The 12,939-nt window shown below is 43.5% G+C and overlaps 1 protein-coding gene across 2 annotated transcripts in view; it reads right to left on the bottom strand.

Moving 5' to 3' along the window:
• Window positions 1-1,089: 1,089 nt before the first annotated feature.
• zdhhc1 (zinc finger DHHC-type containing 1) overlaps window positions 1,090-12,939 on the bottom strand; it is a 22,133-nt gene continuing 10,283 nt past the window's right edge. Inside the window, exons 9-11 of one of the 2 annotated variants that reach the window (XM_035999814.1) lie at window positions 4,986-5,100; window positions 2,347-2,422; window positions 1,090-1,882 (exon numbers count right to left, since the gene is read on the bottom strand). In XM_035999814.1, coding sequence (XP_035855707.1) covers window positions 1,389-1,882; window positions 2,347-2,422; window positions 4,986-5,100 — 685 coding nt within the window. In that variant the 3' untranslated portion in view covers window positions 1,090-1,388. The remainder of the gene's footprint in view (window positions 1,883-2,346; window positions 2,423-4,985; window positions 5,101-12,939) is intronic. The other variant, XM_035999815.1, reaches the window with a different exon arrangement.

Here is a 12,939-nt window from a genome sequence, read left to right as displayed (position 1 = left end):
ACGACACTGCACGAATCACGATCTGTTCCACGCTTCTGATGTTAGCCTCCACCGGGAAGCTAACGTTAGTTTAGCTAACAGCTAATTTGGCTAACCGCTAGCTGACAGCTTGATTCAGTCTAAAATAACGTTAACTCAAACTTAACACTGAGTAAAGCCGTCTACAGCTGACGTGACAGTCGTTATATATTTTAACGATTATTTTCAGGTTTATTTTGAGCGTCTTTTAAAGTTATTACATGCTGTCTCAGCTAGCGGTTAGCTGAATTAGCTGTTAGCTAAACTAACGTTAGCTTCCTTTGTTCAGTGGTGCGCGGTGGTTTATGGGATGAGTAGTTCCTTCGCTCTGAGATGACGATATGTATACAGTCTTGTACCTTTGACTTTTTGGGGATTTTCTGTTTGTTTTTTTACTCGAAATGCTACGTTGTTTGCTAATGCGTCACGCAGAGTCTGGTTAGCCTAAGGCACGGTCTAAAACTCTTTATATACGGATTATTCAGACGTCAACGGGAGAAATAACAGGAAACTTACTTCAGGAACCCAAGGTCTCTCAGAGGAGGGGCGGGACTGTTGAGCTCTATGAAGGTCAACCAGAAGTTCCAGCTACTTTAAATAGCTCACATTACTGTGTTGGGTCACCAGCATGTGTTAGCATGTGTTAGCATATGTTAGCACATGTGTTAGTATGTTAGAGCATGTTAGCATATGTTAGCATGTGTTAGCACATGTTAGCATGTGTTAGCATATGTTAGCACATGTGTTAGTATGTTAGAGCATGTTAGCATATGTTAGCATGCGTTAGCACATGTTAGCATGTGTTAGTATGTTAGAGCATGTTAGCATGTGTTAGTATGTTACAGCATGTTAGCACATGTTAGCATGTGTTAGTATGTTACAGCATATTAGCATATGTTAGCACATGTTAGCATGTGTTAGTATGTTACAGCATGTTAGCATATGTTAGCGCATGTTACAGCATGTTAGAGCATGTTAGCCTATGTTAGCATATGTACGCATATGTTAGCATGTTAGAGCATGTTAGCATATGTTAGCATATGTAATGATATGTTAGCATGTTAGCATATGTAATGATATGTTAGCATATGTAATGATATATTAGCACTAACAGCATAATGTTCCACCAAAACCAGTTCCTTCCTGAGACTATGTAGCAGAGCCACCGTCGCTGCGTGAGACCGTGTGATTGGTTGAAAGAAATGTAAACAAGGTAAGGAAGGTCTGGACAGGTGACGTTCAGATTGTGCTCAGACAGGATCTCAGCTTTGGCATCGGAATAAAAAGTCAACAACACGAAATATCCCCGGATACAAAACCAGTCGTTGTGCGTAGGCAGGAGTCAGAGGTCAGAGGTCAGAGGTCAGAGGTCAGAGCTCGAAGCCCAGCAACCCGCGGGACGCAGGCCTGGTGCCGGCCTCGCCGCTGGCCCGGCTAACAAACACCAGCGGGTTCTGAGTGGACGCCATCTCAAAGCGCAGCTCGTTAGCGCTCCTGTTAGCGCTGGAGAAGGCGGCCTTCCTCTTAGTCCTGGGCTGGGGGGAGGGGGGGGGGAACGCCATGGCGGCTCTGTGTGAAGGCGTGGAGGCGTCTCTGGCAGCGGCGGCCGAGGAGGAGCCCAGCTTGGCCAACGCCACAGGGATCTCCTCCAGAGACTCGGCAGAGTCCGAGTGGTACTCAGCAGGGGGGCCGGCCGCCTGGACGGGGGCCAGGGAGGGGGCCAATGGGGGCAGGGACGCCCTCAGAGGGAATGCTGGGAAAGGTAGTCTCTGAGTCAGGGACACAGTGGACACAGCCCTCAGAGGGAATGCTGGGAAAGGTAGTCTCTGAGCCAGGGACACAGTGGACACAGCCGCGGTCTCTGCTGGACGACAACAACACAGACACAGAAATCAGAGACCAGAGTGTGTGTGTGTGTGTGTGTATATGTGCTTGTTTTACTATATTCGTGGGGTTCAAAAACCAGGAGTCCAGTATACTTGTGGGGTCCTGACAGCTTTGTGGGGCCCAAAATGCTGGACCCCACAAGGTTAAAGGTCTGTTTGAGGGTTAAGACTTGGTTTTAGGATTAGGGTTAGAATTAGGTTATGGTTAGGGTGAGGGTAAGGGTTAAGGTTAGGCATTTAGTGGTGATGGTTAAGGTTAGGGTAAGGGGCTAGGGAATGCATTATGTCAATGACGGGTCCCCACAAAGATAGTGAAACAATCATGTGTGTGTGTGTGTGTGTGTGTGTGTGTATATATATATATATTTATATATATATATATATATATATATATATATTTATATATATATATATTTATATATATATGTGTGTGTGTGTGTACCTGGTGGTGGTGTTGAGTTTGGGCAGTGCTCTCTGCTAACCTCCGCTGGAACTTTACGAATCTTCTTCTTCTTTTTCTGTAAGAAACACAAATCCTCCAATCAGGAGGGAGCGTTCAAGATCAAGATCAAGATCAAGATTAACCACATCGTGGGAAATTTGTCTTGGGCACTCAACCCATGCTGCAGCCATAGTAAAAACAAACAGACACAGACAGCATGTACTGTACAGTACTATACCACAGGCAGTACTATGGTCCTGATGGTGTATAAACACCAACACGGTGTCATGCAATACGCTGGTTAAACATTACTCAAAACTAATACATTAAATTAAATTAAAAAAGAGAGATCACAAATACGATTACATATCTCCATCGTCATGCAGGCCTGTTCTGTCTTTTACTTGGGGCTATCTAGGAGCTTAATAGAGACTGGGATAAATGAGTTTTTGAAAGGGTTACGTCTGTAACCCTCCTACCGGATGGCAGCAGATCATATTCTGCGTGCAGGACGTGAGACGTGTCGCTAACTATTCTATTTGCTTGTCTCAGAGAAGCCTGTTCATAAATCCTCTGCGTGGATAAGAGCTCTTTAACACCAGTCATCTTCCATGCAGTGTGAATCAAACGTAACTGTTTAGTTTTCGACTGCACGGGGAGATTGCCAAACCAAGCTGTGATACCGTACCTGACCGGGCTCTCCAGGACTGCCTGATGAAATATCAACATCATGTTTTTAATCTGCAGCACGGCAAGGCAAGGCAGCTTTATTTGTATAGCACATTTCAGCAACAGGGTAGTCTGGGTAAACCCTGACGAGCTTCCAGCAAATTTGAGATTTGCTCTGCAAGTCAGTCTGGTGAAGAGCCCATTCTAACCCATTTCCAATGTCCCCGAAATCGAGGCACCAATCACAACCGTTGAGGCGGGCTTTACACCAATCACAACCGTTGAGGCGGGCTTTACACCAATCACAACCGTTGAGGCGGGCTTTACACCAATCACAACCGTTGAGGAGGGCTTTACACCAATCACAACCGTTGAGGAGGGCTTTACACCAATCACAACCGTTGAGGCGGGCTCTACACCAATCACAACCGTTGAGGTGGGCTCTACACCAATCACAACCGTTGAGGCGGGCTCTACACCAATCACAACCGTTGAGGTGGGCTCTACACCAATCACAACCGTTGAGGTGGGCTTTACGCGACGACGATAGCGCAGCGACGGCGAGCCGCGAGCAGCTTCTCGTTTACATTCAACATGACGGCTACCGAAGAGCAGCGTCACCCGGATCGTTGCTCTGATTGGTTGAAGGACTATCCAATGGACCCAGAAGCATGGCGTCCGTTGGTGACGCCCCTTTGGAAATGAGCTGTGAATGAAGCTTCCCCAGACCCCAGCTGACAGCTTACAGTGATTTTTACGATTCCGATGCCAAACCGGTACTTTTGAAACGATTCCGATTCCTAAACCAATTCCTAACACACACACACACACACACACACACACACACACATATATATACTGTTTTAACCTGTGGTGTGCTGCTGTTAAGCTGGGACTTGTACCTGGGGATTAAGTGGACGGCATTGTGATCAGAAGATCCTAGAGGGGGTTTAACCGTAGCGATGTACACATTCTTAACATTACCTTAGCATTTGTCAAGACTATTTTTACCTCTGATATTATAATCCACGTATTGATTAAACCCTGGTAAAGCAGGCTCTTCAGGAGTACGCTGTAGTTGCCTGTGAAGACAGCCTGCTATGGCTGTAGCTGTAGCAGCCTTTCCACTGGGCGGGATGTAAACAGAGCATAATATGATGTTGCTGAATTCACGTGGAAGATAAAAGGGTCTTAGGCTTAGCTCAGCGTCGGGGTTACAGACCGACTCTCTTGTTGTGAACTGCGAACACCACTTGTTGTTAACATAAACACAGGTACCGCCACCTTTACTCTCACCGGAGTTATCGGTCCTGTCAGAGCGCACCAGGGGAAGCCGTCCAGAGAGACGAGCGAGTCAGGCACGTCCTCCTGCAGCCAGTCTCAGAGAAGACAAGCAGGCATGATTCACAGTACTCCTGTAAAAATCTGGTGTTGACTTTTAGCTCCTCAACTTTGCTCTTCAGCGAGCGGACGTTGCAGAGAAGCACGGAGGGCAGCGGTGGTCTGTGTGCTCTTCTCCGGAGTCGTACTCCGCCGCGTTTCCCCCTCTTCCGTCCGCTGCAACCTGCCGTTAGACTTCAGGCGAGCAGCTCCCTCAGTAGCAGAGGGCCAGGCGTGTGACTGGGCCGGAGCAGGAGCTGGTCCCGGGTGTAGCTCAGGAGCGCGGTCGGCACAGTACCCCGTCCGCTGGCGTGGAGCGGCATACAAGCCAAACAATTGGGATCACAAGCAGTCCTCTCAGGAAAACCAGTAAAACCAGCATCGTGGTGTGAAAAAACACACGTCCATGTGTGATGTCACAGTCAGAACCAGAAGTAAACAACCTGCAGCTTTCTACCTCTAGACACTAACACCTTTTAAAAGGTGGATGGATGTTACCTGGGTCAGAGTCTGTGTGTGTCTGTGTTACCTGTGTGCGACGGTGTGTGTGTGTGTGTGTGTGTGTGTGTGTCTGTGTGTGTGTGTGTTACCTGTGTGCGACGGTGTGTGTGTGCTGCTGTGTGTAGCTCTGTAGACGTCAGGGGCGGAGCTTCTTCCTCCATGACAGGACTAGACACGGTCCTCACTCTGCCGTTAGCCAGGAATCTGACACACACACACACACACACACACACACACACACACACAGACACACACACACACACACACACACACACACACAGACACACACACACACAGACACACACACACACACACACACACACACACAGACACACACACACACACACACACACACACACACATACACACACACACACACACACACACACTTCACTGAGTTATGGCAGCATTGCAGCTTAATCAGAAAATTGTCTGTTTTTCAGAATAAGACGCAACAACTAGAATATTATGGGATGTAAACGCAGTCACTGAGTCTTCCTGTACAGTTAGCTCTCTCTACAGTCCTTTGTTCCCTGTGTGTCCTCGCCTGTTTAAATAAAGTTTACTCAGTCTCTCCCACAGCTCAGAGGCAGTGTTCAGTTATTAATGGACACACACACACACACACACACACCTCCCTCAGCTCAAACACACTCTTTGTTTTGTGTCCATGGCGACAGTGGTGCAGCCTCATGGTGTGTTTACTGAAACATGTTGGGCCCGGCTCACTCCCCCTCAGCCAATCACAGCAGGGCGTGGGTGGGACTCTGGAGGACTGGCTGAACTGGTCTGTGGGAACTACAGCTGCAAAGACTGAAACGTCAAAGACCATGTGGTCTGGGGTGAAGACCAGTGGCAGGGACGCACTGGACCGGGACTAGTGTCTGAGACTGAGACCAGTCCAAGTTACAATGAGAGGGGACACAACAGGAGGAGTCCAAACTCCCACGAGACCACGGACAAGTCAGTCCTTCCAGAAAAATGCGGTGTTTTTTTGTGATTGTTGCGGGCTAAAATCCTTGATTATGCGGCACGTTTTCTTAAAAAATGCGATGGAATATGCGGGATATTTATGCAATTTTATGCAATGGAATTGCGGGAACTTGCAAAAACTGCAGTTTCATCACGGCTTCATCGCGGCGTTTGCAGCTTTTCAATGATGTTCACGTTGCGTAATTACGTCACTTCATAACGTTCCCATGGCGTGTATATGTGTAACGTTTTTGCAACAACAATGCGGGGATTATGAAATCATGCAAGCCCCGCATATTTTGCACAGAAATCTGCAATTTATGCGGCGACAGTGCAGCATATTTTTAAAAATGCGGTCCCCCGCATAAATATGCAGACTTTGGCTGATTATGCATTGAATTATGAGATCGCATAATCACGTTTCTCTGGAGGGACTGACAAGTCCAGTAGACTCGGTCTGAACACTTATTGAGACCTACCAGAGTCAGACTAGTTCTTACTGAGACCAACCAGAGTCAGACCAGATCTTACTGAGACCAACCAGAGTCAGACCAGTTCTTCCGTTATAACTGGCTATAACCGGCTATAATTGGCTATAACTGGCTATAACCGGCTATAATTGGCTATAATTGGTTATAACCGGCTATAATTGGCTATAACTTGCTATAACCGGCTATAACTGGCTATAACCGGCTATAATTGGCTATAACTGGCTATAACCGGCTATAACCGGCTATAACTGGCTATAACCGGCTATAACCGGCTATAATTGGCTATAACCGGCTATAATTGGCTATAACCGGCTATAATTGGCTATAACTGGCTATAACCGGCTATAATTGGCTATAACCGGCTATAATTGGCTATAACCGGCTATAACCGGCTATAACCGGCTATAATTGGCTATAACCGGCTATAATTGGCTATAACTGGCTATAACCGGCTATAACCGGCTATAATTGGCTATAACCGGCTATAATTGGCTATAACTGGCTATAACCGGCTATAACTGGCTATAACCGGCTATAATTGGCTATAACCGGCTATAACCGGCTATAACCGGCTATAATTGGCTATAACCGGCCATAATTGGCTATAACCGGCTATAACTGGCTATAACCGGCTATAATTGGCTATAACTGGCTATAACCGGCTATAACCGGCTATAACCGGCTATAATTGGCTATAACTGGCTATAATTGGCTATAACTGGCTATAACCGGCTATAACTAGCTATAACCGGCTATAATTGGCTATAACCGGCTATAACCGGCTATAACCGGCTATAACCGGCTATAATTGGCTATAACCGGCTATAACCGGCTATAACCGGCTATAACTGGCTATAACTGGCTATAACCGGCTATAACTGGCTATAACCGGCTATAATTGGCTATAACCGGCTATAACCGGCTATAAACGGCTATAATTGGCTATAACTGGCTATAACCGGCTATAATTGGCTATAACCGGCTATAACCGGCTATAACCGGCTATAACTGGTAAACAAGTTTTTGGTACTTTTTATTTTTATTTGGACATTTTTGGTGCTTTTTTTCAACATTTTTGTTGCCTTTTCTGGCAGATTATGCACATTTTTTTAATGCTTTAAGGCACTTTGTTTTAACGTTTTTGATGCTTTACTCAACGTTTTGCCAATTTTCCGGAAGTTTTGGCGCTTTCTGATATTTTTGGCACTTTTTCAGACAATTTTGAAGCTTTTTTTTCCGGCCTTTTTCCAACTTTTTAGGCGCTTTATTCTACGTATTTGACGCTGGCTGAGGAACGTTTTTGACAAACTTTTTTGGGGCTTTATGAGAAAACTACAGTATATGAGGCATGCAATAATACAGTCAAAATATTTGACTTTTCTCTTAAATGTCCTCGATGCAGTGTTTCCTCTATGTTGATTTGACCTATAGGTCTTGTATCAGTCAATAGGTCTTGTATCAGTCTATAGGTCCTGTATCAGTCTATAGGTCCTGTATCAGTCTATAGGTCCTGTATCAGTCTAGAGGTCCTGTATCAGTCTAGAGGTCCTGTATCAGTCTAGAGGTCCTGTATTAGTCTATAGGTCTAGTATCAGTCTATAGGTCCTGTATTAGTCTATAGGTCCTGTATCAGTCTATAGGTCCTGTATCAGTCTAGAGGTCTTGTATCAGTCTAGAGGTCCTGTATCAGTCTAGAGGTCCTGTATTAGTCTATAGGTCTAGTATCAGTCTATAGGTCCTGTATTAGTCTATAGGTCCTGTATCAGTCTATAGGTCCTGTATCAGTCTAGAGGTCCTGTATCAGTCTATAGGTCTAGTATCAGTCTATAGGTCCTGTATCAGTCTATAGGTCTAGTATCAGTCTATAGGTCCTGTATTAGTCTATAGGTCTAGTATCAGTCTATAGGTCCTGTATCAGTCTATAGGTCCTGTATTAGTCTATAGTCTAGTATCAGTCTATAGGTCCTGTATCAGTCTATAGGTCCTGTATCAGTCTATAAGTCCTGTATTAGTCGATAGGTCCTGTATTAGTCTATAGGTCTAGTATCAGTCTATAGGTCCTGTATCAGTCTATAGGTCCTGTATCAGTCTATAGGTCCTGTATCAGTCTATAGGTCCTGTATTAGTCTATAGGTCCTGTATCAGTCTATAGGTCCTGTATTAGTCTATAGGTCTAGTATCAGTCTATAGGTCCTGTATCAGTCTATAGGTCTTGTATCAGTCTATAGGTCCTGTATTAGTCTATAGGTCCAGTATCAGTCTATAGGTCCAGTATCAGTCTATAGGTCCTGTATCAGTCTATAGGTCCTGTATCAGTCTATAGGTCTTGTATCAGTCTATAGGTCTTGTATCAGTCTATAGGTCCTGTATCAGTCTATAGGTCCTGTATCAGTCTATAGGTCCTGTATCAGTCTATAGGTCTAGTATCAGTCTATAGGTCCTGTATCAGTCTATACGTCTTGTATCAGTCTATAGGTCCTGTATCAGTCTATAGGTCCTGTATCAGTCTATAGGTCTTGTATCAGTCTATAGGTCCTGTATCAGTCTATAGGTCCTGTATCAGTCTATAGGTCCTGTATTAGTCTATAGGTCCTGTATCAGTCTATAGGTCCTGTATCAGTCTATAGGTCTTGTATCAGTCTATAGGTCTTGTATCAGTCTATAGGTCCTGTATCAGTCTATAGGTCTTGTATCAGTCTATAGGTCCTGTATCAGTCTATAGGTCTTGTATCAGTCTATAGGTCCTGTATCAGTCTATAGGTCCTGTATCAGTCTATAGGTCCTGTATTAGTCTATAGGTCCTGTATTAGTCTATAGGTCCTGTATCAGTCTATAGGTCCTGTATCGGTCTATAGGTCATGTATCAGGTCCTGTATCAGTCTATAGGTCCTGTATTAGTCTATAGGTCCTGTATCAGTCTATAGGTCTTGTATCAGTCTATAGGTCCTGTATCAGTCTATAGGTCCTGTATCAGTCTATAGGTCTTGTATCAGTCTATAGGTCCTGTATCAGGTCCTGTATCAGTCTATAGGTCCTGTATTAGTCTATAGGTCCTGTATCAGTCTATAGGTCTTGTATCAGTCTATAGGTCCTGTATCAGTCTATAGGTCCTGTATCAGTCTATAGGTCTTGTATCAGTCTATAGGTCCTGTATCAGTCTATAGGTCCTGTATCAGTCTATAGGTCCTGTATCAGTCTATAGGTCCTGTATTAGTCTATAGGTCCTGTATCAGTCTATAGGTCTTGTATCAGTCTATAGGTCCTGTATCAGTCTATAGGTCCTGTATCAGTCTATAGGTCTTGTATCAGTCTATAGGTCCTGTATCAGTCTATAGGTCTTGTATCAGTCTATAGGTCCTGTATCAGGTCCTGTATCAGTCTATAGGTCCTGTATTAGTCTATAGGTCCTGTATCAGTCTATAGGTCTTGTATCAGTCTATAGGTCCTGTATCAGTCTATAGGTCTTGTATCAGTCTATAGGTCCTGTATCAGTCTATAGGTCCTGTATCAGTCTATAGGTCCTGTATTAGTCTATAGGTCCTGTATCAGTCTATAGGTCCTGTATCAGTCTATAGGTCTTGTATCAGTCTATAGGTCCTGTATCAGGTCCTGTATCAGTCTATAGGTCCTGTATCAGTCTATAGGTCTTGTATCAGTCTATAGGTCCTGTATTAGTCTATAGGTCCTGTATTAGTCTATAGGTCCTGTATTAGTCTATAGGTCTTGTATCAGTCTATAGGTCCTGTATCAGTCTATAGGTCTTGTATCAGTCTATAGGTCCTGTATCAGTCTATAGGTCCTGTATCAGTCTATAGGTCCTGTATCAGTCTATAGGTCTTGTATCAGTCTATAGGTCCTGTATCAGTCTATAGGTCCTGTATCAGTCTATAGGTCCTGTATCAGTCTATAGGTCCTGTATCAGTCTATAGGTCCTGTATTAGTCTATACGTCCTGTATCAGGTCCTGTATCAGTCTATAGGTCCTGTATTAGTCTATAGGTCCTGTATCAGTCTATAGGTCTTGTATCAGTCTATAGGTCCTGTATTAGTCTATAGGTCCTGTATTAGTCTATAGGTCTTGTATCAGTCTATAGGTCCTGTATTAGTCTATAGGTCCTGTATTAGTCTATAGGTCCTGTATTAGTCTATAGGTCCTGTATCAGTCTATAGGTCCTGTATCAGTCTATAGGTCCTGTATCAGTCTATAGGTCTTGTATCAGTCTATAGCTATTGTATCAGTCTATAGGTCCTGTATCAGGTCCTGTATCAGTCTATAGGTCCTGTATTAGTCTATATGTCCTGTATCAGTCTATAGGTCTTGTATCAGTCTATAGGTCCTGTATTAGTCTATAGGTCCTGTATTAGTCTATAGGTCTTGTATCAGTCTATAGGTCCTGTATCAGTCTATAGGTCCTGTATCAGTCTATAGGTCCTGTATCAGTCTATAGGTCTTGTATCAGTCTATAGGTCCTGTATCAGTCTATAGGTCCTGTATCAGTCTATACGTCCTGTATCAGTCTATAGGTCCTGTATCAGTCTATAGGTCTTGTATCAGTCTATAGGTCCTGTATCAGGTCCTGTATCAGTCTAAAGGTCCTGTATCAGTCTAAAGGTCCTGTATCAGTCTATAGGTCCTGTATCAGTCTATACGTCCTGTATCAGTCTATAGGTCCTGTATCAGTCTATAGGTCCTGTATTAGTCTATAGGTCCTGTATCAGTCTATAGGTCTTGTATCAGTCTATAGGTCCTGTATTAGTCTATAGGTCCTGTATTAGTCTATAGGTCTTGTATCAGTCTATAGGTCCTGTATTAGTCTACAGGTCCTGTATTAGTCTATAGGTCCTGTATTAGTCTATAGGTCCTGTATCAGTCTATAGGTCCTGTATCAGTCTATAGGTATTGTATCAGTCTATAGGTATTGTATCAGTCTATAGGTCCTGTATCAGGTCCTGTATCAGTCTATAGGTCCTGTATTAGTCTATAGGTCCTGTATCAGTCTATAGGTCTTGTATCAGTCTATAGGTCCTGTATTAGTCTATAGGTCCTGTATTAGTCTATACGTCTTGTATCAGTCTATAGGTCCTGTATTAGTCTATAGGTCCTGTATTAGTCTATAGGTCCTGTATCAGTCTATAGGTCCTGTATCAGTCTATAGGTCCTGTATCAGTCTATAGGTATTGTATCAGTCTATAGGTATTGTATCAGTCTATAGGTCCTGTATCAGGTCCTGTATCAGTCTATAGGTCCTGTATTAGTCTATAGGTCCTGTATCAGTCTATAGGTCTTGTATCAGTCTATAGGTCCTGTATTAGTCTATAGGTCCTGTATTAGTCTATAGGTCTTGTATCAGTCTATAGGTCCTGTATTAGTCTACAGGTCCTGTATTAGTCTATAGGTCCTGTATTAGTCTATAGGTCCTGTATCAGTCTATAGGTCCTGTATCAGTCTATAGGTATTGAATCAGTCTATAGGTATTGTATCAGTCTATAGGTCCTGTATCAGGTCCTGTATCAGTCTATAGGTCCTGTATTAGTCTATAGGTCCTGTATCAGTCTATAGGTCTTGTATTAGTCTATAGGTCCTGTATCAGTCTATAGGTCCTGTATTAGTCTATAGGTCCTGTATTAGTCTATAGGTCCTGTATTAGTCTATAGGTCCTGTATCAGTCTATAGGTCCTGTATTAGTCTATAGGTCCTGTATTAGTCTATAGGTCTTGTATCAGTCTATAGGTCCTGTATTAGTCTATAGGTCCTGTATTAGTCTATACGTCTTGTATCAGTCTATAGGTCCTGTATTAGTCTATAGGTCCTGTATTAGTCTATAGGTCCTGTATCAGTCTATAGGTCTTGTATCAGTCTATAGGTCCTGTATCAGTCTATAGGTCCTGTATTAGTCTATACGTCCTGTATCAGTCTATAGGTCTTGTATCAGTCTATAGGTCCTGTATCAGGTCCTGTATCAGTCTATAGGTCCTGTATTAGTCTATAGGTCCTGTATCAGTCTATAGGTCTTGTATCAGTCTATAGGTCCTGTATTAGTCTATAGGTCCTGTATTAGTCTATAGGTCTTGTATCAGTCTATAGGTCCTGTATTAGTCTATAGGTCCTGTATTAGTCTATAGGTCCTGTATTAGTCTATAGGTCCTGTATCAGTCTATAGGTCCTGTATCAGTCTATAGGTCTTGTATCAGTCTATAGGTCTTGTATCAGTCTATAGGTATTGTATCAGTCTATAGGTCTTGTATCAGTCTATAGGTCCTGTATTAGTCTATAGGTCCTGTATTAGTCTATAGGTCTTGTATTAGTCTATAGGTCCTGTATTAGTCTATAGGTCCTGTATTAGTCTATAGGTCCTGTATTAGTCTATAGGTCCTGTATTAGTCTATAGGTCCTGTATTAGTCTATAGGTCCTGTATTAGTCTATAGGTCTTGTATCAGTCTATAGGTCTTGTATCAGTCTATAGGTCTTGTATCAGTCTATAGGTCTTGCAAATTTAAATGAAGTTAACTGGTGATTTTCGTTGTTTGTATTCTTCACCTGCGAGCTAAATTGCACGTGGCTGTTGATTCGATATAATAG

The sequence above is a fragment of the Sander lucioperca genome, chromosome 3 (assembly GCF_008315115.2).
Source record: "Sander lucioperca isolate FBNREF2018 chromosome 3, SLUC_FBN_1.2, whole genome shotgun sequence".
Lineage (NCBI taxonomy): Eukaryota > Metazoa > Chordata > Actinopteri > Perciformes > Percidae > Sander > Sander lucioperca.
This window is presented reverse-complemented; position numbering and strand designations above follow the sequence as displayed.